Source organism: Fusarium poae, chromosome 3 (genome assembly GCF_019609905.1).
Source record: "Fusarium poae strain DAOMC 252244 chromosome 3, whole genome shotgun sequence".
NCBI lineage: Eukaryota > Fungi > Ascomycota > Sordariomycetes > Hypocreales > Nectriaceae > Fusarium > Fusarium poae.
In genome coordinates, this window is record NC_058401.1 from 4,718,564 (window position 1) to 4,743,214 (window position 24,651).

General features: G+C 48.6%; 13 protein-coding genes across 13 annotated transcripts; 5 read left to right on the forward strand and 8 right to left on the reverse strand.

The window, feature by feature from the left end:
* Positions 1-994: 994 nt before the first annotated feature.
* Positions 995-2,001, forward strand: FPOAC1_008988 (uncharacterized protein; the record flags this gene model as incomplete). The annotated part of the gene is made up of 3 exons (XM_044853421.1): positions 995-1,043; positions 1,105-1,456; positions 1,509-2,001. The coding sequence occupies 3 exons, from the start codon at positions 995-997 to the stop codon at positions 1,999-2,001; spliced, it is 894 nt and encodes a 297-aa protein (XP_044706091.1).
* Positions 2,002-2,367: 366 nt separating this feature from the next.
* On the reverse strand, positions 2,368-3,236 carry FPOAC1_008989 (uncharacterized protein; the record flags this gene model as incomplete). Its single annotated transcript, XM_044853422.1, has 2 exons — positions 2,368-2,871; positions 2,931-3,236. The coding sequence occupies 2 exons, from the start codon at positions 3,234-3,236 to the stop codon at positions 2,368-2,370; spliced, it is 810 nt and encodes a 269-aa protein (XP_044706092.1).
* A 684-nt stretch (positions 3,237-3,920) lies between these two features.
* On the forward strand, positions 3,921-5,950 carry FPOAC1_008990 (uncharacterized protein; the record flags this gene model as incomplete). The annotated part of the gene is made up of 2 exons (XM_044853423.1): positions 3,921-4,274; positions 4,328-5,950. The coding sequence occupies 2 exons, from the start codon at positions 3,921-3,923 to the stop codon at positions 5,948-5,950; spliced, it is 1,977 nt and encodes a 658-aa protein (XP_044706093.1).
* A 637-nt stretch (positions 5,951-6,587) lies between these two features.
* FPOAC1_008991 (uncharacterized protein) lies at positions 6,588-8,114 on the reverse strand (the record flags this gene model as incomplete). The annotated part of the gene is made up of 3 exons (XM_044853424.1): positions 6,588-7,585; positions 7,642-7,851; positions 7,952-8,114. The coding sequence occupies 3 exons, from the start codon at positions 8,112-8,114 to the stop codon at positions 6,588-6,590; spliced, it is 1,371 nt and encodes a 456-aa protein (XP_044706094.1).
* A 505-nt stretch (positions 8,115-8,619) lies between these two features.
* Positions 8,620-9,889, reverse strand: FPOAC1_008992 (uncharacterized protein; the record flags this gene model as incomplete). Its single annotated transcript, XM_044853425.1, has 3 exons — positions 8,620-9,008; positions 9,059-9,705; positions 9,759-9,889. The coding sequence occupies 3 exons, from the start codon at positions 9,887-9,889 to the stop codon at positions 8,620-8,622; spliced, it is 1,167 nt and encodes a 388-aa protein (XP_044706095.1).
* Positions 9,890-10,447: 558 nt separating this feature from the next.
* Positions 10,448-12,384, reverse strand: FPOAC1_008993 (uncharacterized protein; the record flags this gene model as incomplete). The annotated part of the gene is made up of 4 exons (XM_044853426.1): positions 10,448-10,530; positions 10,585-11,846; positions 11,965-12,181; positions 12,243-12,384. 4 exons carry the CDS (start codon positions 12,382-12,384, stop codon positions 10,448-10,450), a joined length of 1,704 nt encoding a protein of 567 aa, XP_044706096.1.
* Positions 12,385-13,572: 1,188 nt separating this feature from the next.
* FPOAC1_008994 (uncharacterized protein) lies at positions 13,573-14,584 on the forward strand (the record flags this gene model as incomplete). Its single annotated transcript, XM_044853427.1, has 4 exons — positions 13,573-13,999; positions 14,056-14,142; positions 14,235-14,327; positions 14,427-14,584. The coding sequence occupies 4 exons, from the start codon at positions 13,573-13,575 to the stop codon at positions 14,582-14,584; spliced, it is 765 nt and encodes a 254-aa protein (XP_044706097.1).
* Positions 14,585-14,632: 48 nt separating this feature from the next.
* Positions 14,633-17,081, reverse strand: FPOAC1_008995 (uncharacterized protein; the record flags this gene model as incomplete). Its single annotated transcript, XM_044853428.1, has 7 exons — positions 14,633-14,912; positions 14,961-15,045; positions 15,100-15,954; positions 16,000-16,061; positions 16,110-16,471; positions 16,528-16,698; positions 16,860-17,081. 7 exons carry the CDS (start codon positions 17,079-17,081, stop codon positions 14,633-14,635), a joined length of 2,037 nt encoding a protein of 678 aa, XP_044706098.1.
* A 777-nt stretch (positions 17,082-17,858) lies between these two features.
* Positions 17,859-19,130, forward strand: FPOAC1_008996 (uncharacterized protein; the record flags this gene model as incomplete). Its single annotated transcript, XM_044853429.1, has 4 exons — positions 17,859-18,270; positions 18,337-18,491; positions 18,552-18,909; positions 18,958-19,130. The coding sequence occupies 4 exons, from the start codon at positions 17,859-17,861 to the stop codon at positions 19,128-19,130; spliced, it is 1,098 nt and encodes a 365-aa protein (XP_044706099.1).
* A 205-nt stretch (positions 19,131-19,335) lies between these two features.
* FPOAC1_008997 (uncharacterized protein) lies at positions 19,336-19,997 on the reverse strand (the record flags this gene model as incomplete). Its single annotated transcript, XM_044853430.1, has 2 exons — positions 19,336-19,506; positions 19,554-19,997. The coding sequence occupies 2 exons, from the start codon at positions 19,995-19,997 to the stop codon at positions 19,336-19,338; spliced, it is 615 nt and encodes a 204-aa protein (XP_044706100.1).
* A 655-nt stretch (positions 19,998-20,652) lies between these two features.
* Positions 20,653-21,794, reverse strand: FPOAC1_008998 (uncharacterized protein; the record flags this gene model as incomplete). The annotated part of the gene is made up of 4 exons (XM_044853431.1): positions 20,653-21,023; positions 21,076-21,621; positions 21,700-21,736; positions 21,792-21,794. 4 exons carry the CDS (start codon positions 21,792-21,794, stop codon positions 20,653-20,655), a joined length of 957 nt encoding a protein of 318 aa, XP_044706101.1.
* A 438-nt stretch (positions 21,795-22,232) lies between these two features.
* Positions 22,233-22,650, reverse strand: FPOAC1_008999 (uncharacterized protein; the record flags this gene model as incomplete). The annotated part of the gene is made up of 2 exons (XM_044853432.1): positions 22,233-22,282; positions 22,341-22,650. 2 exons carry the CDS (start codon positions 22,648-22,650, stop codon positions 22,233-22,235), a joined length of 360 nt encoding a protein of 119 aa, XP_044706102.1.
* A 679-nt stretch (positions 22,651-23,329) lies between these two features.
* On the forward strand, positions 23,330-24,528 carry SPN2 (Septin Spn2; the record flags this gene model as incomplete). Its single annotated transcript, XM_044853433.1, has 3 exons — positions 23,330-23,450; positions 23,578-24,140; positions 24,196-24,528. 3 exons carry the CDS (start codon positions 23,330-23,332, stop codon positions 24,526-24,528), a joined length of 1,017 nt encoding a protein of 338 aa, XP_044706103.1.
* Between the last annotated feature and the right edge of the window lie 123 nt (positions 24,529-24,651).

The window sequence follows — 24,651 nt, forward strand, 5'->3', positions numbered from 1 at the left end:
GGCCAAGTATTTTTTTCGTTTCAAAACAGCAGACAATCAGCGTACCCCCGTAAGGGATCAGTTATAGGGACGAAACTATATTCGTCTCACAGGACTACGGATAAGGGACTTCCGACGCAAATAGACCCCTGTTCAATATACCCGGCTGGGTCAAGACCCGAGGTCTCCCTATAGTCACTCGGATTATCTCCTTTCTGTGGTATGGGCTCGAATAGTATTCACACTAAGCGCCATGGGTTTGATGGCTCAGCCTTCTACGGACCAAAAGAGGAGGAAGATGTCAATATGATATTATTCCAAGGGGAGCGATTTCAGTCGACATTACGGGAATTCGTTGATAGGCATCAATTGTTGCTGTATTGCGAAAGTAATTGCTGTACCGCGCAGTCAATTTTCAGTAGGTACTATATTACCATACCAAGTCAATATCTGATTGACCTGACATATAGCCTGGGTTAGTAGTTCCCAAGCCTTACCAGAGTCTAGAGCCAGGCTGGGTAGGTAGCCAAGAAAGATCTGGCACTCCATGTTTCACTCGTCAACTCTTCTAGTGAAGCCTTGTCGATAACGTCTCATGCTACTCCTGGGCTGCTACTTTGCCGATGGCGCCGAGACGGAAACTCCAACATCCTTATTTCGGTACCATCAAGAGGCGTGCTTCAGATGTGCCTCGAAACTCGTCATCCGGGCCCATGGCCACAATGGGTCGCTCAAGCGATTCAAGGTGTATATATTCCTACTCCGTCTCGTGTCTTTTGTTTTGTTTCTTCTCATCTCTCATCTCTTTCCATAATCAACAGTCTGGTCCTGTTCCTTTGAACCTCTTTCCTTATTTCTCTCTTTCTCTTTTATTCTTTTTCTTTCTTAGACGAGGCCGGTCCTTCAAAGCGCTTGTCGCATATTTGAATTATTTCTTGATCATATTCTTGAACATCTTGTCTAGAACGTCCTTTCTTTACCCTTTCTCAAATATCCACATCCCCAGACTCCAAACATGCATTTCTCACAAATTGCCATTGTCGCTCTTGCGGCTGTCGCTCAAGGTATGTTTCTCTGCACCATGAAGCTACCTCCTCACGCAACAAGTAACTGACTCGAGTTTAGCTGTCGACGTTCAGGTCGTTGCTGTAGGCCGCAATGGAGCAACAAATGCAACTGGCCTCAAGTTCTGGCCCGAGAAGATTACAGCTGAACCCGGTACCATGGTCCAGTTCCAGTTCTGGACAGGAAACCACACAGTCACACAATCTACTTTCGACGACCCTTGTATGCCAATCGGGAATGTCAACCCTAGCGTCGAGGGCGTCTACTCTGGCTACATGCCTGTCGCCGCCAGCATGTCCAAGGGCATGATTCCTACCTACACCATCACCATCAAGGACAAGAAGCCCATGTGGCTCTTCTGCAGCAAGGCTCAGCACTGCCAGGGCGGTATGTCTATGGTCATCAACGAAGAGTAAGTCAAGCCGCATATGCCAATGTATGTGCACATTTTAACACTCTTCTAGTTCGTCTTCCAACTCAACAAAGACCCTCAGCGGTTACAAGGAGAAGTGCAAGGGCACCACAGTCTCCGAAGTCGTCCCAGTCAAGTCTGGCGGCGCTCCCTCTGGCGGCACTGGCGGCAACGGCACTGTCCCTGGCGGCTCCGGCGACGGCAGCTCCGGCGGCAATGACGGGAACTCTGATGACGATAGCTCCGGTGATGACAGCTCCGATGACGGTAGCAGCTCTGGCGGTGATTCTTCTTCCGACGATGGCAGCAGCTCCGACGATGACTCTTCTTCTGACGATGGCTCTGACGACGGCTCCGAAGATGGGCCTCAAGATGGCAGCGGCTCTGGCCAGGGTGGTACACCCACTGAAGGCTCGCCCTTGACCCCCGGAGCTGCTGGCACACCAACTGCTGGCACACCTGTTGTGACAGCCGGTGCTGCAGACCTCTCCGCACCTTTGTCGATGCTAGTAGCAGTTGGTGCCGCCGCCCTCTGCGTGCTGTAGATCGATATTTAGTGCTGTATGAGTGTGTTTTATGTATAGACGTAATGTTGGGAACAATTAATCGGGATACCTGTGCCAATTGCTGGAACGATTGGAAGTCCCGGGATGGGCATAATCAAATATCTATGGAGTTCAGGACAGGATTGCCAAAAACTCTGGCGGATCATTATGGAATAATGTATCAAGTTTACATGTATAGATACTTACAAATACCCAATAAACTTGGAGAGATCATATTGCTGTGTTTATTTCAATTCGTGACAGGAGCAGAGGTACCTACTTGCTCCGATCTGTATGCAATTGCAGAAGACATATGCTAACCAAATCTTTACTAAATAGTACATAAGATTGTGCCAAGTCCGTAATCTACTTCTTGCTTTGAGGAATCTTTCTGGTCTTCCTGCTCTTCTGGGCCTGGTCGCAAAGCTTCTTGGGCTTCTCCTTCTCCAGCCAGTTAGGGTCTCGCTGCACATATCCCACCTTGGAGTACTTCTTGTTGTTGGCGAAAAAGTCAACCCAGTGCTTTAGTGTAGCATGGGCCTTCTGCTTGGCTTCCTCCAGCTCCTTAACCTTGAGCTCGGCGAGCTCTTCAGGGGTCCAATGCGAGTCAACCTCAGGATTGTCGATGGGCAAGAATGTCTCCTCATAACCGCGGAGATCCGCAGTCTGGTCCTCAGCGAAGCAACCTGTAACGAAACCGCGGGCGGCATCGGTGGCAGCAAAGTAGCTGTATGAACCACCAGGACCGTACATGCGTCGACCGGGGGAGACGTCGTAGATGGTGCCGTTGATGGCGAGCAGAATAGGTCTGTCGGGATCGCGACCATCGTAAAGAGAGAGCTCATCGAGAGTCATGTAGGTTGGGGGTGGCTGCAAGAGCGTATGTAATTAGTGCTAGCCTAGCAACAGCTTTAACATGTGAGACATACTGGTCCAAGAATTAACTCTTTGTAGAATTTTTGAGTCATCCATTCCGGTTTGTTCTTGTGCCCCCACCAGTAGCTCTCTCCTCCGCTTATAACATAGCTGAGGCCCATGGAGGCTACGAAGAGGAAGCTGATGACGCGGAGGATGTCGAGGTAAGGAGAGTAGCCATCCCAGGTGTCATTGTGGTCGACCTTGGAAGTTGATGTCTTTTTGCCCTTTTTGGTGGGAGTTGAAGGTTGAGAGACTTCGGATCCGGAGTCGTTCTTTGGCTGAGGTTTGCGCTGCCGGAGTGTCGATTCGTCCGCCATGGTAACAAGATGGGTTATTTTGTAGCTAATGATTTATGATGCTGCGAGTCAAAGAGAGATTGAATTCGAAAAGAAGACAGAAACAAATTTATAGAGTAGAAGAAACGCAATAGTAAAAGGGGGCGATCTTAATATAAAGTGGTGTGTCCTTTCACCCTGACCTGGCCTTTTCTCGGATGGAGTGGAAAGCTTCAGCTTTTCCCTGTATCATTAATAAAGTTACGGATAATACTGTAATTGCGACGTTGGACAGCTTTATCGCAATTCTGATACGCCTTATCAACCGACTCGCTCCACTCCGCGGGGTCATCGAGTTTAGAGACGTTTGATTGGATCAGTGAAGCATAATTGTCACTACAAACACGCCTATGGAGTCTACACAAGCCAAAAGACTGGTATGCAATCACCTGACATTGTCGCTATCACCACGGCAACAAGACATTCATCCAATCGAGATTACCTATGCCCACATCAGAAGTGGGATGTAAACAATCAATAATATCCCAGCACCACTTAATTCTACCTATGTACCGTCCCTCTCTCTACCTACTCTGTACCTTATCACAACACACTAAAACAATTAACATTCAAACTCAACTCTGCATAACCGCAGCCACAGAACGAATTCAATCCACCGCCGTTCAACTCAATCAATATACACTCATACCAAATCTTTCCTAGACAATGGAGCAACCAAACAGCCCAGGGGGCTCCTCCGGCGGTCCCCTCCAGGCTGTCACTGCAGACCGCGTAAATCAACAACGGGACCGAGAATCAGTCTTTACTCACCTCCGCTCAGGATCAAGAGAAAGCGTCCACGATAAGATCAGCCAGTTCAACAACCTCAGTGTCACCATGCAATCAAAACAATTAGAACGCAAGACAGCCGACGCTGCCTTGAAGCGCGCCATGCTCGGTCGTGAAGAAGCCGAATCCGAGTTGCGCAAAATCAGGGAGGAGACCAAGGCACTAAAGAAGGCCATTGATGAGGGTAAAGAGCGTGAGAGAAAGGTTGGGGAGCGTCTAGAGGCGTTGATGGTAGATATTCTCTCCCCGCTCCTGATCTAGAATGCATATTGACCGTCTTCTAGGAGAACTATGGCCGAGCCAAGGAGACACACGCACATACCCAAGCCCTTTGGGAAAAGGAGATCCGCCGCGCACGAAAAGAGACATTCAAGACACAATCATCAATCGTCAAACTCCAAGAGGAGCTCAAATCAGCCCGTACCAACGCAAAAATGATTGACGAAAACCTCAAGCGCGAAAAGGCTAGAAGCAAAGTCCGAGAACAGGAGGCCTTTGAAGCCCGCTATCAGATTGTTGGCGTCCAGGAACAACTCGACCAAGCCCTAGAACGCATTAAACTCGTCGAGCAGGAGCGCGACGCCTTCAAGACCGCTGCTAAGAACGAGGAGGTCGCCCGTATCGCTGCTGAAGGCCGCATTCCTCTACCACCACAAGAAGCCGATGATGAGTTTGCTTCTCCACAGAAGGCCAGGAAGAGTGCATCAAAAGAGCCTCGCATGTCACTCTCAACGATGGACATCATCTCATCAGAAGCAAGCGAGGCCGAGATCGAGGAGTTAGCAATCCAATTGCAATGGGAACGTCAGAGAGCCGAGCGTGCTCACGAGATGATTGAGTTCCTGCAGGCTGAGTGCCACCTGCGTTGCTGCGCTTGCTCCAAGTCGAATCGCCGCACCAGTGTTGAGGCCCCTCGCAAGAAACGTCGTAGTTCGATCGGTCTTGAGGGACCCAATGACAAGGTGATCAAGCTCGATAACAAGACGCTGGAGGCCGAGAAGCGTGCTGCCAGCCCACCTCGCATTCAAGAGCCACAACCTGAGGCTCAGCCTGAAAATAAGGTCAATATTGAGACAGAGCCCGAAACTCAAGCCCAAATAGGGCGTCAGCAATATCTGGAAGAGCCACCCCGCGTGCTGCCCAAGCCCAAGAAGGAGCCTCGTCGCAGCACTATCTTCTGTCCCAAAGAAGGTATCTTCCGAACCGTTTCTGAGCAGGAAGCTGCGATTATTGAGGCGCAACAAAAAATCGAACAGGCAGAGGCTCACCGTGAGAACCCAACTCACGATGAGTCTCAGGATGTGGACGAGGTTGTAGTTGAAGAAGTGGTAGAGGGTGAAACTTTTGTTGGTGACAACACTGAGATGGAGCGCCGTATATCGACAGAGACCGAGAGCAACTACAGGAGATACGCACGAACTCCTTCAGTCGAGCCTCCGGCCTTTGCGATGCTTGCAGCAGAGCGCACTAGTCTTGCCTCTCTGCTCAGCGCTCCTCACAATGGGGCTCACTCCGCCCCTATCCCTCAAATACCGACCATGCCAGATGTATCCGAGGATGTTCTTGCATCCCCTGAGACTCGACCTCACACCACCAATACCTTTTACACTGTCACTACAACAACAACTGTGCCCATGAAAGACGACAACGCAAGGAACAGTGCCTCATTCAACGAACGGCTTCGCACACCCTCTCAGAATAGCACAGGCACTACTTTTGACCTTTCCAATCCTGCCCTCACACCTACCATGACTCGCGAGGAGGCCCTCGCCAAGATTCGCGAGCGTCGTGGTCGTGCCCGCTCAATGGCCCAAGGCACATTGACGCCTGCCCGTCGAATGGTCTCAGGTACTGAGCGACGGGACATGAGCGCTCCCACAGGCAAGGTTGCTGGTAAAGGTCGATGAATGTCGAAATAAAGAACCGGACGAGCCATGGATACGACTTGACGATACCCAATTACTCTTCATATTTCACACCTATCAATCCCCTGATTCTCTCTCACTCCGACCCGCACATTAAAGCTTCAGCTTTTGTTTTCTCTTCTCTCTGATGGGCTTCTCTCTACTCGCCCCCACCTTTGCCCATCAATCATTTCTCCTTTCATAGCAAGGCGAAGGGCGTTATTATGTTTTGGTTTTCTTATCCTTTCTGCTTTAGATCATTTTCGCGGGGTCACTTGGAACATGAGGATGGATACCTTATTGAGCGAAATATGTTCATTCGTGATTACCGATGCATTGCGGGTGGTTTGATAGATTATCATGCCCTGTAGATTATTATACTGTTTTTGATCACAATTGATAGCCAGTGACAGGTCTTGTGTACGAGCTGTTTATCTTCCAATAACATCATGACCATGTTCATGTTCACACACGGCGTCCTGCTTGTTGTTGTTTGGATGCTACTTCTTGTGTATGGTGTGGTGGTATTAAAAGCCTTGATTGTGATTCAATATGATATCCAAAAAAAAAAAAAGACTGACTGTGTAAGAAGATCAACATGTGAGCAATTCCCGCTGTATCTTTTCATATGATCATGTAGTTAGTTTCCTAGGAAACCTCTTGACATATTCCGTGCCAACTGCGACGACATCGCATCTAGTTTGGCTGCAACAAGAACACACTCAATGCCTCTACCATTTGGCGAATACTGAATGCGTAACCTCCACTGTCCTGTTTTCACAACCCATTCCTCTTCTTCCGAGTCTCCGTCAACGCGCCGCCGTTTGCGCGGGTAATTGCTTCCGGAAGACTCGTTTTTGATGAAATCTTCGAGATAGTCCTTGCCGTCTAGAATAATGGCAGATTCAGGCTCAAGGACTACACGGACATAATCATCTGTCAGCAGAGCGTTTCCAAGAGTTGTGGACTGATCTGTCTGAAACGAGTTCAGCTTTGAAGATACCAGTTCAAAGAGTTTTGCGACACGAGCTTTGGTGTCTCTAAAGAACTCCGCTTTTGCATCGCCTCCCGAGAAATGAAGTTTCGTTGTCTCACCACCGATCTCGAGCACCAGTTCTGCAGGCTTCTCCTCCATGTATGGTCGAGCGTACTGTACAAAGCCCGCTAAAGGATCTGTATTGCTAACAAAAACGCTGATGCCGCTCTTCTGGATGTTTTCAAGGCGGAGGACAATCTCGTTTCGTCTTGTTGCTTGATTGTAGCTCAACGAGTGTGGAATGAGTCGCTGCTCGAGACCCTTGAAGTGAAAGTAGCGCGCATCGCTGAGAAGTTCCTGTCGGTGTGTCTCGTCACGAATGTGAATGGGATATCCGCGTAGAAAGTGTAGGAGCTCGGCGAAAGTATCAGCGCTACGCTTTGGGACCGAGGGGGGCAGAATTGACGGTGGACGGATCAGGCCTTCGCGTTCAAGGCCTGGGAAGAGATCGTCTGGGCGAGAGAAGAAAGCTGCGAAGCCAAGAGAGAAGTAATTGGGAGAGTTGCCAGGGTCCTTGAAGATTTCTCTGGGGATCTGAAATTCGCGATGTCCAATGGAGATGAAAATGCTCTCCTCGTAGAGCTGGGAGATCAGCTTCGGCACTGTTGTTCTACTAGTTAGACAAAAATATGTATTCCACACAGACAGAGTGACAAACAGCTGTAGAATTGTGCATCTGAAAAGAGGCGCACGAAGTGCTCGCCATCACGGGGTTGGACATGGTAGCCCTGAAGATGGAGCGAGATGTCGCGAAAGATGGAAGGATCGCGATCAATGTAGAGAGTTCTGAGAGATGAGCTCGACTCGTCCTTTCGTTCCTTTGCTGACTCTAATTGACAGACAAAGTACTGAGAGAAGTAAGACGGGGCTTTGTGAAGCGTTAGCTGTGCATCTTTGTGTACCCCGAATCGCAACGCGTTATGCGACAGGGCAAATTGTCGCAAATAAGACCGAAGTTTGAATCTTACCGTCAGAGGACAATGAAGCTCCCGAGAGCTTGAACAGCTCGCTGCCGATCTGGATGGGAAATACGCGCTCATGAGGGAGGATAAGCGGGATCCTTGAGACGTTGCGCTCTGACAGCGGCTCAACAGTCAAGGGCCCTGTTTCTGAGGAAGCAATCGAAGTCATTGTGATGGTATTTTGTACAATCAAAGCAATTTTTCTTTCTTATAATACCGTCTTGCAGTTCAAATGCGACAGCGTATGGACAGAAGCCATTCTTGTCAGGCTCAAAAGAGTTCAAATCGCAACGCAACGTTGCCAACGTTGCTTGATAAGGTCAGGTCGGCCGCCGTGCCTAAGGTGTAAATTTAGGCCGTTTGACACGGGCGCATTTCAGTTGCAACTTACACGAGAGTTGCAGAAGCTTGCACCACTAGACATGGATGGATTGTGGCTAACTAACATGAATGCATTATCAATGAATTGACTTTTCAATAAAGGAATTTGAGATTTTAATGACAGTTGCTTATGTTTGATGATTTTCATTCATGTTGTTCTATGTAACGCCTTTTGTCCCTATGGCACATATGCGTGCGTGTGCTCTTGAGCTTCGTACATCCTCTTCTAGATAGATACCATTAAGCTCCTTGTAAGAACTCAGAAACCCCATTGGTGGGTTTTGTATATTTATTCACATCAACTCAACTCCACTTCGGACCACTCCGACGACCGCTCCGGTCTGGATGGACTCGCTGCTTCCACCAGCGACTCTATGCTCGATGTTGGCGAGTCCATCTAACCAAGTGATCATGGCCTCAGGTCTGACCTTTTTCTTCACTAGCTCCTCAGAAAGAGCGGTGATGATATCAGCTAGGGCAAGACCCCGTTGTATCTTGAGGGCGTTGATCGTGTTGAGGCAGCTTGTGACATCTGATGTATTGAGCAGAGTACCCACGATCTCCTTGATGGCATCTGGTGGTGGTGCTGCAATACAGTTGTAGATGGTTTCTATTGTGATATTTTCACGTTGGATCTCGTTGTCCGGCACCTTGGGTGCATCCTTTGCCCGCAATGGTGTGCCTGATGATAATTTAGCAACCGAGTAGTGTAAGTTTCGTATCAGTACTTACTTGATGCATGACACGCTTGCAGCACGTTCAATGCTCTTCGCATGTCACCCTTGCTCAGCTTTACCAGCGCATCAACCGCCTCTCCTCTGATCTGGACATTCTCCTCCTCTACCACCTTGTCCACAAGGACTCTGATATCGCCCTCCTTCAACGGGCTGAAACGGAATCGCGTGCATCGACTCAAAAGAGCTGGGCTGAGTTTGTGGGAGTAATTTGCAATGATGCAGAATCGAGTGTTGGTTGTGTACTTTTCCATAATTCGTCGCAGAGCCATCTGAGCAGTACTTGTCATGGCATCAGCCTCGTCAAGTATGATGAGCTTGAACCCAGCCATCGAGTTGCCCGAACGAGAGGCGCCACCCAAGGAGAAGATCTGCTTGGTGCTGGCAAACGTCTTGATCTGCTCTCGCACGACGTCAATACCACGGTCGTCCGAGGCGTTAAGCTCGAGAACCATCTGGCGCATATTGGCAGTGCCATAAATACGGCGGGCAAGCGCAAGAATGGTTGACGTCTTTCCGGTACCGGGAGGGCCGTATAGGAGTAGATGAGGGAGACGGTTCTGGTCGATGAATTTGTTGATGGTAGCGAGAATGTCTTGATGACCCGAAACGTCGTCGAGAGTGTTTGGTCTGTATTTTTCGACCCTGTATTTTATTAGTTGATTGTATCTGACCCAAGATAAAGGTAGGCTCCTCACCAAGGTAAGCTATCTTCGGCTTCGACTGGTAGGTTGGCGGCACTGCGCTTGCCTTGCTTGGCTTCAGAAGAAAAAGTGATGTCCTTGCTGGGAGCCGGGACATCGACGTCCATTTCATCTATGTCGGACATTTTGGCGTTTCTGTTTTGTTCAAGTTACTTTGGGCGATAACAAGCTGAGGATTGTTGATTGTCGCTCAATTTTGGTTCGTCAATTCGTATGGAAGTTTGAATATTGAGGTCACCAGGAGATACGCGCTAGGTTGCAACTAAACGCGTCTCGGCGTGTTCAGTCAATTAAGACCCTTGCTCATAGTAACAACCAATCATGGATGAGTAGGTAACTATTCCGTGGCTTTACTTAAGCTTAGGTAGGTAGGTATATTATAAAGCAAGACTTTTCTCTATTTCAATATCTTCTTCTTTTTTTAAAGGATATGGACGATTTGAATTTACTATCCTTAGGCTTAATAAAAAAAAAATGCTTATAGTATATAAAAAACTACTGTCAAATCACTTATTTAATAACACATTCATGGCACCTCTAGAGTTATCTACAGCTATGCCATCATAGGAGCCCTAGCCCATCCATTATTCATGACCCAATATGTTCATTAAGAGAAAAGAATATCTAAATTATGTTTCCAAGGCCATCCATAATATTGACTTCGTCTCATGTTACCTCGTCACTCATTGCTCACGTAGTTGATTCGTCCCTAAACCAACTAGCTCAAACATTATAGGGATAATAGCAACCGCAAACCAAGCAATACCTAACACCAAGTTAATATTTGACAATGTACATGCGGGAAACAACAACGACTTACCAGTGTATACGACAAGCTTGGTTACAACCTCGACGTCATATCGTACACGGGGCTTGATCAACTGCGAGAACATCTCTTTTTCGCCCAACCTGTCTTCTGGGCTCGTAACAAATATACCAACCCGGTCATCCTCAGCAGAGGGTGTCATAACAACCTCACCAGTTCCCATCATTTGCTCATACTCGACAATACGCTGAGTCTGCGAGCCAGAAGTTTGGGCACCCTTTCCTGAATGGTCCTCGTGTGCGTTTTGGAGCTCGACGTTGCTCGACTTGCTGTTCAAACTATGGTTGCTGCTGACGCTTTCACGTCGCTTGCGCTCCCTGTAAGCCAAGGTCTCGTAAGCATCCGCGGCGCTTTGGGGTCCAATTGACACGGAGCGACCTCGGGTTGTAGGGTTTCGGATACTCTCAACCATGCGCGGGAAGTCGGACGGCGACGGGAAAAGAGTATCAATGCGAGAACCTGCCGGAACCGTCTTGTATTTACTGGCAGGAGTGAAGAATCGCCGAGGCATGTTCATGCCAACCTGCTCAATGATTCGGAATAAATGAGGCAGAAGCTTAAGCAACAAGGGCTTCATGGTTTCGCGCCAGAGAAACACCACCAAAACACCAAATACAATTCTAGCCACATTGGAAATCAAGCCCAAGTGTGTAATATCCACAGTTCCTCCACCATGCGCATGAGTCTCCCAAGGGTCGATTGCAATCTTGCCGTATGTCCAAGTACCAAACTCGAGACCAATGAGGACACCGGCGAAAGCAACACTATCATCGTAGCATGGACAATCGTCTGCCGGTTCTGGATGAATGCGCACAAGTACTAGGATGATTAACGCGGCCACGAAAGGCGCAATCCAGGAACTCGAGTGCATATATTCGTCGAGAGGAGGTCCATAGTAGAATTCGAGGAGAGAAATGGCAGCACCCATGATTGACCCAATAATAACATCCAAAAAGCCGTGCATGCCACAATAAAGACGTCCAAATATAATCGAGACAGCGTAAAAGTATGAGAGACATTCCAATGCGAATTTTGTGGCTGGGGGAAGCGTGTTCTCGGGACTGCGCAATATCAGGAGCGCATAGACAGCGACAGAGACGGCATTGGCGCTATGGGTCGAAGGGAAACCATACTCGAGGGCTGCGGAACCGGACATGGTAATTCGGTGTAGAGGAGGCGACAGCGGGCGTGGAAGTGAGTAAAAGTCCTTGATGAAGCCAGTCCAAAAGACTCCAAGAGCAAGAATGTGAACGAGTCTATATGAGGAAGCATGTCAGCGGTATTATCCCCGTATAGCACAATGTTCAGAACTGAGCCTGCGCTGCAACCGCAACGAATCATCATGCGGCGCAGCTCAACGAGTATCTGGCTTACCCTTTTCCAAAGGCGGCATATCCGCACCAGAAGCAAATAGGCAACCCGATCATGAAGAAGGTATGGGTTCCAAGGTTGGCAGTAATAGCAAAGTAACTATCGAGAGCTGGAGTTCGCATCTTCTCCTGCATCCAGGCAAGGTAGGGCGTCTCCCATCGGATCAGGGGCAACAACTGCTGGCGCAGGTCGTATCGCCATTTTGGCAGAGCGCGCTTGTCTGTAAGACGAGGGAAATCAGCAGGGTTCGGGGCGAAGGAGAGGCCGCGGTGAGTATGTACAGTGATCAAGGCTCCTCAGACCAGCATCAGGAACATCGTCGCCTTTGTCATGTCCGTTTGGCGCAGGCAGGACCGTTGCGGTTGTGGTTGTGGCTGCGGTTGAAGTAAGCGATGGCGGGGCATCGCGTCTAGGGTCGCTCATGATTCTGTGGCAGCGGAAGAAGACGAAGAGGAGGGGAGGGGTCAATTGCGACTAGGACGAGATCGAGGACGACGACGAAACATTGAAGACAAGAAGGAACTTGGCTAAAGATAAGAGAGTTGGAAGAAGAGCACGAGGGCGGCCTGGAGTTTCAATGTACTGGCTGAGGGAGTTGGGTTAATTGATGTAAGGTACTGTACTCCGTAGGAGGCAGTGAAGGTTTGAAGTGGAGATTGCACCAACGATGTGCCGATAGGTTAGATAGGTAGGTAGTTGGTTGTTTAATAGTTTAATACCAAGAGAATTCTATGAATGCAACATAATTAAACTTGCAAAGAATCAACAATCGAGTAAAAAGGCGTGAAGACAGGCATTCGGATTATGTGTCAGCATCAATATGTACTGTATCCATTAACTAACGGTCATTCCATAAATGATGAGACTACTAACATGGTACTACTTAGACTACTACTTACTACCTTTACACTGTGCCTGTATTACCTGAGTATCCCGGGATACCTACCTAACCAGCTTCAATTGTTACTTTGGCTTCGCGCACACAAGATAATAGTAAAATACAAAGAACCGCACGAAATCGAGATCTCAACTACAAATCGTTTCCCTAAGTAGTTCAACTCTCGCGGTTCTCCCCATTAAACTCCTGGTGGTCCTTCGAAGCGAAGCCAGTCATGGAAGCTGGAGAGGTCGTCTAACAAGAAAAACGGCTTGCCTCACAAGGGGGAGGGTTTTACGTATTGCTTGAGTCGTCCCTCGGAATATCGTGATAATAACCGAGTACGTGGTAAAAGGTGCAATGCAGTTCAAGTGGAGGGATATTGTCCTCGATTAAGTTGCCCAAGGTAGCAGCTATGACATGTGTCTAGCCAGGAACCGATCGCTTGGCTACCTAGGTAGGTAGGTAGGTACATAGTAGGTAAGATAGGTACCAAACAGTGACGTCGGTCTACTGCCCAGGTGTAAATATACAATGGAACGACCCCGAATACAAAAATAATCACAAATCTGTTGATTCGATTAATCAGGTAGAAAATAAATATTAGGATGTAATATCAATTGACAGCTCATATCAGGTAGGGGCTGATTCTTAATGCTTTAGTAGGCGTATCCTTGTCTAACAAACTCAACCTCAAAATTTTACCACAACACCATCAACTCACTCCTTCAGCAATGCCATTCTCCCTCCGCGGTAAACATTGCGTCGTGACCGGAGCCACTGGCGCAATCGGCTTTCGTATAGCGGCCGCTTTTGCCCAGCGTGGCTCCGTCGTCACCCTCCTCAGCCGTTCTGCACCAGATGCCCGGCTCAGCCTCGAACACCAGCTTGTTCCGTTTGAGCCGGAGCAGGATCGCAAAGACATGGGCGATGAGTTCCCAGAGAAGCACCGTTTTATGCGCCTAGATGCTACCAAGTCTTCCACGTTCAAGGGTTTGTTTGGTTCCTCTGTTGGTCCTGTTGATGTCCTCGTCAACTGTGCTGGCGTTAGTCAGACTTCATTTATCAAGAGGACTTCTGACGAGGATATTCAAAATATCCTCCACACAAACCTTCAGTCAGCAATTCTTGCTTCCAAATACGCCAAGATGAATCACCATGGTGTGTCTTATAGATTCTATATTTCCAGTCCTATAATCTTACTCTAGACTTCACAGGATGCATCATCAATGTCTCGAGTCTCATGGCTAATAAAAATGGAGCTGGTGCTTCAGTGTACGCCGCATCAAAGGCTGGCCTTGTCGGTACGCTTATCATGTCCCTGTTTTATGCTACACGAGAGCCCAAACTATTATACATGCCAAAAAAACAATCCGCTCACTCCGTATTCTCGCAGCTTTCACCCGTGCTCTAGCTACCGAGTATAGTCCTCGCTCCATTCGCGTCAACGCCTTGCTACCTGGTTGGATAGCTAGTCCAATGTGGGATCGTGAGTTTATCCTTCTTTCCGCCCCATTAAAGCATGTCCTAGGCGTCCATCGCCCATGCGAGAAGAGGGCAATGTTAATGTAAAAACCCCCTGTTCTAGATCTAAAACCAGATATTCAGCAGCAATATCTCAAAGACTGCCCCCTGCGCCGTGTAGGACAGCCCGATGAAGTGGCGGACGCTGCTGTCTTCCTGGCGACGAATCGTTTCGCAAACAACTGCGTTCTAAACCTCGATGGTGGTTTAAGCGCCGTGTAAAACCTCGAGCCCGCTCGTATGCGTACAGTCCTTCTCGGCCACAGTTTATCAGTCATCAATAACAATCGCACCCCCATTGACGTGACCTTCATTCTGATCCACGTCCACGATCTCGGCCCCTGAGGGCGTAATCTTGACCTTTTTAAGAGGCTGACCACCATCCTCGGTATGCGGTCTCTTGACCCCCTTGTGCTCAGCATCGATGGCTTCTCCGTTTGTCTCGCCATTAGAATTCAATTCGCCAGGTTGATGTTTCTTTGGCCGGCGTGGGATTTCGGGCTTGTCTGAGAACTTGGCCTCGACTGGCTTCTTGTCTTCTTCCAATGTACTATTATATGTGAGCTCGGTCTGTAAGAGAGAATATAATGTGACGAACCCTTCTTGGATGTTGATAACAACATTCACAAAAGTATCCTCATCATCTTGATCGATGACAGTCAGGAACGAGTCTTTCTTGATACCTAACATTCTGGTCAGCTTCATGCGTAGTGTCATGCTCATTTTCCAAGTCTTACCAAGGTCACTCAGTTTCTTTGGTAGGTTCTCATCATCTCCGTCCTCAAAGCATTCGAAAAGTGTACCCACGTCGTTGTTCACGACAAATTCTTTACCCTCGTATCCCAGCTTTGCTTTGACAATTTCGTCGACAAAGTCTTGGAGAGAAGCACGGGATAGATCTGCAACAACGCTGGTAAAGTAAACACTGCATACTGGGCAGTCTGGATTTGGCTCCCGAGACCTGTCTGGGGCCAGGAGTCGAGCGGGCGCGAATGGTGTCAAAAAGACCTCCTTAGACTGTGTGTATTCGCCCTTCAAAACTTTGTAGGACTGGAGAACGCAGAGTCCGGCGACAATCGCATTTGTCGTGGCAATGGCGGGAATGATGTTGCCAGCCATCTGCTTTGTATCGAATCGGGACTTTTTGTCGATGCCGAAGATATGTGAGCGAATGTTGGCACTCGCCGTCACGAAATCAAGTGTATCGATATCATCCTTGTCAAAACTGAGTGTAGGCTCAGGTGCTTCAGGTGCCTTATTCTTCTTGAGCTCAAGGATCTTCTTACTTAATCGGTCAAGACTGTCGTTAAAGACCACGAGACTCTCTTCTAGTGACCACACTCGTTGGTCGTCTTCAAGAAGCGTTTTTTTGTTGGCCATATCATCACTGGCTTGTGCGAGAACGGTCTCGTACTTGAGAGGCTCGGGGGCTCGTCGCGACGTCCACATATCTTCAACGGAACGTAGCCGTTCGATGTCAGCATTGAAAACCTTGTCGAAGAGCATCTGGGGGAACTCGGATGTGCCAGTAGCGTCTCTGATTTGTTTGAGAGCTTCTGACTCCTTCTTCAATTCCTCAATCTCCTTGGCTACTATCTGTCAGCAAGTGTTACTCCTCGGCGCTGCGGGTAACTTACCATTGTCAGCGTCAGTCGAGTGATCAAAGGCCGCCTGATCTTCGCTGGTGCCAAATATTTCACTGGGAGCTTATTAGCAACAGTTTATGCGACGTAGTCCACGTACGTACTTGAGCAGGTAGCTTTTACCCCAGACAATGCAGTGGATAGGTTGGCTAGGTGTGCTACGGATTGTGCACACAGGGAAAGATTTGGGTGTTTCCTTAGGAGTACAGTCATAGCATGCGGTTACACCCTTCTTGATAACCTGCACCTGGCCGTTGAATCCCGTGGTGCCACTTTCGATCAGTGGTACATCGGCTGCCAAACACATCTTGTTCGCGTGTCTCCGAGCTTCGAGATTGTCAAGGGCATTAAAGGCAATGCGGAACTGCTGAAACCAAGCCACGGTGAATTCGTCATCCTTGATGTTGGCGTGGTGCGCGACAATTTTTACATTCGGGTTGAATCGTTGTGCCGCCTCCTTGGCTACCTGTGCATCTGTGAGTATTCTACCAACCCCCAAGCATCACGAGAAGAATAACGCACTAGTGCCTTGGACTTCTTTATGTGTTCGTGTCGGAAAAGAAATTGTCGGTTCAAGTTGGAAAGATCGATGGTATCGAGATCGACAATGTGGATTTCGCCAAAGCCAGTGAGAACGAGATTCTTGAGCAACTCGCAACCAATTCCACCGGCACCGACCATGAGCACACGAGCCTGCGCATTCCTGATCAGTTCTGACGACAAATAAATACGAAATTACACTATTATGCATCCCATTCTCTCATGCGCCGCTTCCGAGCATCGTGTCGCGTTGGAATCCGATCTAGAACCAGGGCGCAGAGGCAAAAAGTTGGCTCCGTGAATGGCAAACATACCTGTTTGATTGAGGTGTTGAGTGATGCGCCGAGGGACTGCTGATTGTGTCGATCACGCGTAGCTGTTGGCGGGCGTCTTTGGGGCGCGTTCTCGGGGTAAGCAGGCTGTTTCTGCGTTTGTTGTTGTGTTTGCGGTTGCTGCGCAGGTGCTGAAGGTGCAGCTGGAGATGCCGTCGCAGGTTGTGTCTGGGCCGGAGCCTGGCCGGCGCTCGTCGCATCCATCGTTATCGCTGCCGCTCAGTGAAGGCGAGAATAAGAATAGAAAGAAATCAGAATCTCGTTACGAGAGTTGCGCATGCGCTTGGGGCTTATGCGCTCTATTCGAGTTCGTGGAGTCGTGAAGGATCGCGGGTAGTAGTTGAAGGTAAGAAGTTGGATTAGATGTTGGATGTTAGTGGTGAGAGAGCTAAGATAGAGCACCTAGCAGCAGTGCAAGGTTCCGGAGCGACCAATCAAATACACTCATCATAGTGAATCGAGCTTCTAAAGCAGGGAATCTCTAGTGAATTCCAGGTTTCTGATTGGCCTTGATGTGAAGTGGATACCTCTGTGAAAGTTGTAGGCTTCATGACATGGATGGATGAATGTGTTGCACCGGAATAGTTAGGTCGTAGGAAGCATGACAGTGACATTTGGCTGCAGGCAAACAGACAAAGCAATAGGCATAATAGCAAAAGAAAGGACACTCTTGTTGTTTATTTAATTACTGGCAAACCAATTGGCTACCTTCAGAAATACCCATGTACAAGCTATCACCCAATCGACTTGTTTTCTGTTTCAGCAATAGCAATCGGACAATAAGCTGGCCGCGGGGACCCTTCGGGTAGGGTAAAAAAAAATTAAAGAGATCTGATACTCCAAGTCTAGACCGAATGATTCAGACAAAGAAGCCTTCAGCCATACTCACTCTTCAACGTTAATTTTCCCACGCTTTCGTCTCCTATTTGGCTTTTTTTACTTTTCTCGCTCTTTTGCACTTGTTATCAAATTTTTGTAACCATGTCTGACGACGAAGTTGACACTGAGCTTCTTGAACTCCTGCGCCAGCACCTTCAGGGGAAGGTTGAAATACAAGAGGAGCCCGAAACCGGCGTTCTCAAAAGTGCCGAGTATGTCTACGACAGTTGTATCGATGTGGCCGTTGATATGCGTGCTTCGAAAAAGGCAGCCGAGAGCATATACAAGCAAATGCAACAAAAAAGTTATTCAACTGCCACCTGGTCAGAGCACGAACTTCACCCCAAGGCAAAGGACGAAAGTACGGTCAACTTCATCTTCACTATGGACTTGCTAAACTTTTCTTTCTGGTCTGAATTGCCCGATGATGAGAGATTTTCTATTGAGTACCGCGGAAAGAAGTGGACTGGTTATTGGAGTCTGGTAGCGGCTCTTCAAAGGGCTCTTGATGAAGGTGAGTAGTCTTTGTTCATGGTGACTCACCACTAGTAAGGCTGACATTATTCTCTTTTAACCAAAGATATCCCCATCACGGACCCGTTCTATTGGCAAAACGAACAGGAGTGCACTCTTGAGTCCCTTAGACATGTCTTTAGATCATGCACCGAAGAGGAGATCCCACTGCTTGAGGAGCGCCTAGACTGCCTTCGAGAAGCAGGACAAGTTCTTTGTAAAGTAGATAATCCTGACAACTAAACCTGCGGCTCTCCAAGAACTGGCTGACGTTTTTTTTAGTACTACGACGGTGCCGTTGCAGAGCTGGTATACGCAGCTGATGGGTCTGCGGCTCGCTTGGTGAACTTACTGGCACAAGACTTTGACTGCTTTCGCGATGAACATCGCTACGAGGACGGCAAGATGATTCGCTTAATGAAACGAGCTCAGATCCTCGTTGCTGATCTATGGGCATGCTTCAACGGCGAATCTTATGGCGAATTTCGTGACATCGATAAGATCACCATGTTTGCCGATTACCGTATCCCTCAGATCCTTATGACCATGGGAGCCTTGTACTGCTCTCCAAGTATTGCAGCGGCCATCAATGACAAGAAGATGATAGAGAGCGGGTGCGCATGGGAATTGCAAATACGAGGTAAGTTATGCGCTCTGTCTTTTGGAATTATCCGCTGAACCAAAATAGCATGCAGTATCTGGTGTGTCGAACTGATCCGACGTGAAATTCTACGCCAACACCCTGACGCTCATGTCAACGCCATCCTTATAGACTTTTTCCTCTATGACAGCATGAAGGAACTAGAAGCAGCTGGGAAAGAGCCTATTCCACACCATCGAACGAGGAGTATTTGGTATTAGACAAAGACCGCAAGGTTTGTTATCTAGATTTCTGGTGTGTTTTACGAAGCTTGTTGGAGTTTGGGTCTTAGATATCTCTTTTAACAAGCTTCTGTTGGGCTTGTAGAACAGCAAAGACAATAGATAAAGCCGCATCGGCACGAAAACATTCTCCCAAACGCCCGGCTCATTACAACGCATTTCAGTGACAATATGGTGAGGCAGATCAAATGTCCACGGCAATGGAGTTGAGGATCTCGTCCATATGTGCCGTCTCAACTTGGTCGTTCCCCTTGCTCTCCTCTTTCACGAGGACAGCAAGAACCTCAATGGGAGGATTAAGGCCTAGACGGTCCGCCCGCTTCCAGCGCTTCATGCGAGGCATGCCGATACAGGGCTATGTGTATTAGTTTGGGGATAGCGACGAGGGTCGAGACGACTTACCCCGTATTGCGAGCTGACGTCGAAATATCGAAGAATTCTCTCATTCTGGGATACGCCTTGCTGATGTAGGCGAGAAGTAGACCATTGGTTCTCAATAGACTTCCAGTACTTCTTAATTTGCGCATCTGTGACCTTCTCTGCTTGTAGCTCCGACTCAGTCTTTACAGGCCCCGGCGCTACCTCAGGCGTGTTAACATCTTCCTCATGAGCCTTGATCGGCTCGAACTCTGCAATCGCGGGGTCATCATCGACGACGTCCTCTGCCTCTTGCTTCTTTGCAAGCTGACTGGGGTCGATCTTGGCAACAGAAGGTGAAATAATGGACTTCTTGGCATTTTTCGGCACAGGCTTTGTCACTTTGTTCGAAAAACTGAGAGTCGACTGTCCTTTGGCAGGCAAGCCCCTGCTACGAGCATTGGCAGCGGATCGTCGAGTGGTGGGCATGGTGGATTTAGTTTTCGAAGCGAGATGATACTGTCAAGGTAGGTGGATGACGCTGGATGATGTGTGAGTGAAGAATAAATAAAGGTATTAACTGGGTAATAGTTTAGTCAAAACCCTAGGTTGTGAATAAGGGAATAAACAAATCAATGCAGCAGATAATGGTTGATTCGGATTGTATGTCCTTGACGGTTAATTAACAGCCATTAACTACAAGGTCAGCAGCAAGGTGGACTCTAGTCAACGTTTAACGGGAAAGTATGACGGAGTGCAAGCCTTGAGATTGGCGGGGCAACGCGATATGCAGCGCGAGATCACGTGTGTTGCATCTCTTTGGCAACCAACTTACGACTCTTGGTGTCTATTCTAGAAACAGTAATTCAGATGTGAGCTAGACAAGTGGTTGGCATTAGGTAGTTAGGTAGGTAGGTACCTATTACGTAGGGACAGTAGGTAGCTACCTAGGTAGGTAGGTACCTAGGTATGTAGTTCCCGTTTACTTCACAGTCCTTAGATTAGGTAGTTGTGTTACTGATGAATACCAATTATTTCGCAGGCCTGCTTGGACGCCTTGCTGTCACGGTCAATTCGAGTTCCATCTATTGGTCTTATGTTTAAGCTCGTCGCTCATGAAACGCAGTATTATTTGACATCATCATCAACCGCCAGTGGCCTCCCGGTAGAAGGAGAGGCTTCTGTTTGCACCGGCCGTGCAAAACATTTCACTTCTGACAGTCTTTGGCAGCCATTTCACAGACCAGAGGGCTTTGTCCGTCTCGCTGTGTGTCGCGACGCAGGTAGTGCGTTCAATCGACCAGACCTTGACCTTTCCATCCATGGATCCACTCAAAAGGTATTCTCCAGTGTCGCTCCAGTCGAGAGACGTAATCCATGAAGAGTGGCCAGTCAGATTCCCGATATGCTCTCCGTGCTTCATGTCGTAAATTGCGATGATGCCAGCATCTCCTGCTGCAGCAAGTCGCGTGTTGCCCGGAGAAAAGGCAACTGATCGCACAGGCTTCGCAAGACCTTGAGGGTCGTGTTAGCAAAGAGATAATACAGACGAGTCGAAGTCACTCACCAGAGAGCGAATACAAGACTCGCCCTGTGTCGTTGTTGAAGATGTAGACAGATCCGTTCTGATGCCCGCTGGCAGTAAATTTGCCATCCCGGCTCAAGTCCACAGACATGCCAAAGCTGCCTGACCCAGCGCTTCCGGTCTCGTACTCTCGAATCTTGGGCTTCTTTTCATCAACAATATCCCACACGTTGATTCGTCCGTCATTGGTTGTGGTAGCAAGGTAGGAACCGTCTTCACTCAGTGCCAACGCCCAAGCCTCGCCAGGCTTCGATGAAGCCCCTACGATCTCACCACTAAGACTCCATTCACCAGTGTCATTGTTGACCTTCCAAGTCTTCACTTCACCTCCAAAACCGGCACTTGCGGCAATATTGCCGTTCCGTGAAGCGCACACATGGTGGCATCCGAGCTTGTGAGCATCTGAAATGGACTGCTTGAGCGGGAATGAAGGATCAGTGGTGTCGTGAATGTGCAGTGTGGAAGAGCCACTGCCTGATATCACAGCTTTGGGTGTGGTTGCAATAGAGAAGATGTCGGTGATGTGGGCTATGCGCTCTCAGTAAGTTGGTGCTCCAAGGCAAGGTGCTGCGTCTTATCACCCCGCGGCGGGGAGGTAATGCTCACCATTATCCACGGTATGCGTGGTCAAGTATTGTTTCGACTGTTGAAATTAGTTCCTGTTTCACACATTGCGAGTCGTCTCCATCGGTGCTTACCATAACTCCAACCTCAATTCAAAGAGTGTGTTTTCCTCACTTTTAGTATGACGTTGTGTATGAATGAAAGTACTTGACTGGGGTGAGTTGCGAATCCAAAAGTTTGGTGGGGCATCAAAGGGTCATCTAGGCAGAGGTCCAAAACCGTGGGAAAGCAGCAACGCCCATGACATTTTGCTCAATGCTAAGAATAAATAGAAAAGATGAGAGTGTTGGATGGAAGACACAATACAGGCAGTATTACATTTGGAGAAAATCCGAGGCACGGCATTTACCTCAAGACGTACGTACACCTTGAAATATTCAACGTCTGGTATAAACTTTTTTTTATTGTTCATAATCCTACAAGGCTCAAACGAGCCGAAACGCCCGTGGTATGCATGATCCTGGGTGACTATACAGACTCTTGTTACAGTAAATTATCGATTCCATTGCCTCTCTTTATTCTGGCCTGTTATTGGGGTAATCCTGTCGCCACATTTGCTTCATTTCTACACTCTGTTAGGGCCTGTAGTCCACGATAATAGTATAGACAATCCATCAACATACCTTCAAGACAATGTTGGCATAACCGATGTGTACGCTTGGGCTGACCACATCCAGGACACTTACACAGGCCATTTTGGTCCTTGAGCGCCTTGCCCGCCATTTGCCTGTGTCGCTTCCTTGAGTGAGAGACTTTGTTCTTGGGTACAGCTCGTAGCACAGATTCCCAGATATCGTCAATGGTGGGGAGGTTTAAAGAGACACCGGGGATCGCAATTGACAATGTCGGGAAAAGCTTCTGGGTGAACTGTCGGAAAAATACCGCTGAGAGCAGGGGCGTAGAGGAGAGTCGGGGGAGGAGAGCGGCAGCCATCTTGACGAAGAGATGTAGCTTGTATTGGGATAATGGTGATATATCGTATTTGGTGGTGCAGGCGAAGTCAAATTGAAAGACAATCGCAGGCCAAGAAATGAATCGAGTCAAAGCGAATTGATCGATTCCCGGCTTTAGGTTCGCAAGCGGCCGTTGTCTGACAAAGACAAATTGGTCGGTCGGTCAGATGTTGAACTCGAATGAGAGTCGCGATGATCAAAATGCGCAAGGCTTCAATCGACCGTCAAAAGTCTGATGGCCTGGTCCTTTCCCCAAAGTGCCGGCGGGCCAATCATCAGCTATCCTACGCACTGACCCGTTTCAACCAATGAAGAGCTCCAAACGCGCTTTCCCCCTTTCTTTCGGACCCTGGACTACTCCCTGCTCCCTGACACCTCCCTTCCAGTACGGAAATTGTTTGCTAAGGTGGCAGGAGTAGCAGCCCAGTGCCCGAAAAGTTCCCCTTAGCATCTCGTCGTGTTCAAGCCTCTCCTAAACCTCCAACTTCTCAGCTTCGCTACATCTTCAGGCGTCACTTTGACTTTGTGTGTGCTCGACTTGTCCTTTGTTGCTTCGAGTCCAGTCCTTCTTTCTTTCTTGGAATATCTTTGACATTCCCAAGCTTCAACTCTTATCTATCTACCTGCTTAATTTAACAAGTGTCGCCGAATTATTCAAGATGGCTGCCGCTCCTCCCAACACTATTTACCCCGAGAGCCATGTCGGTTTCGACAGCATCACTTCTCAGATTGAGAAGAAGCTCTTGAAGCGTGGTTTCCAGTTCAACGTCATCTGCGTTGGTAAGTACCGAACATGCACATTTCCCATATCAATTGAGCCTCTGGTCCATCTACCGTGGTGTGATGATGATCCGGCTGTCTGTGTCTACGATCACGTCTGTGTGCTAATTCGTCTTGCGCATTGTAGGCCAGACGGGTATGGGCAAGTCGACGCTCATCAACACCATCTTCGCTTCTCACCTGATCGACTCTAAGGGTCGCTTCCAACCCGACGAGCCTATCCGCCAGACCACCGAGATCCAGGCCGTTTCTCACAACATTGAAGAGAACGGTGTCCGACTTCGACTCAACATTGTCGATACCCCCGGCTATGGTGATCTTGTCAACAATGACCGCTGTTGGGACCCCATCGTCAAGTACATCAAGGATCAGCACTCCGCGTACTTGCGCAAGGAGCTCACTGCACAGCGAGAGCGCTACATCCAGGATACACGTATTCACTGCTGTCTCTTCTTCATCCAGCCATCAGGCCACTCTCTCAAGCCCATCGATATTGTTGTCCTGAAGAAGCTTTCAGACGTCGTCAATGTGGTGCCCGTCATTGCCAAGGCCGACACCCTGACTGTTGAGGAGCGTCAGGAGTTCAAGGAGCGCATCAAGGAGGAGTTTGCCTTCCACAACCTCAAGATGTACCCCTACGACAACGATGAGTTCGACGACGAGGAGCGTGCTTTGAACGGCCAGATCAAGGTAGGCTTATAACATTTGACTTGAAATTGATGGCACGAATGCTAATGTATGATAGAACCTCGTTCCCTTCGCCGTTGTTGGATCCGAAAAGTCGATCATCGTCAACGGTAAGCAGGTCCGCGGCCGTCAGAACAGATGGGGTGTCATCAACGTCGAGGACGAGACTCACTGTGAATTCGTCTACCTACGAGACTTCCTCCTCCGAACCCACCTCCAGGACCTTATCGAGACCACCTCTCAGATCCATTACGAGACCTTCCGTGCCAAGCAACTGCTTGCCCTCAAAGAAAGCAGCGCTCACGGTGGTGCTAGCAGCCGACCCATCAGCCCTGCCGCCGACCGCGAGCTCAGCCGAAACTCGCAACGAATGACGATGAACGGCTACTAAGCTGAATTTGTGTTTGAAGTTGTGCTGGCAATGGAGCGACGGCGTCTCGGGGCAGCTCGATAGCCCGCATTTGTTACGACACTCCACATATTTCACGGCCTGATGTAGAGCAACCCAAAAGTA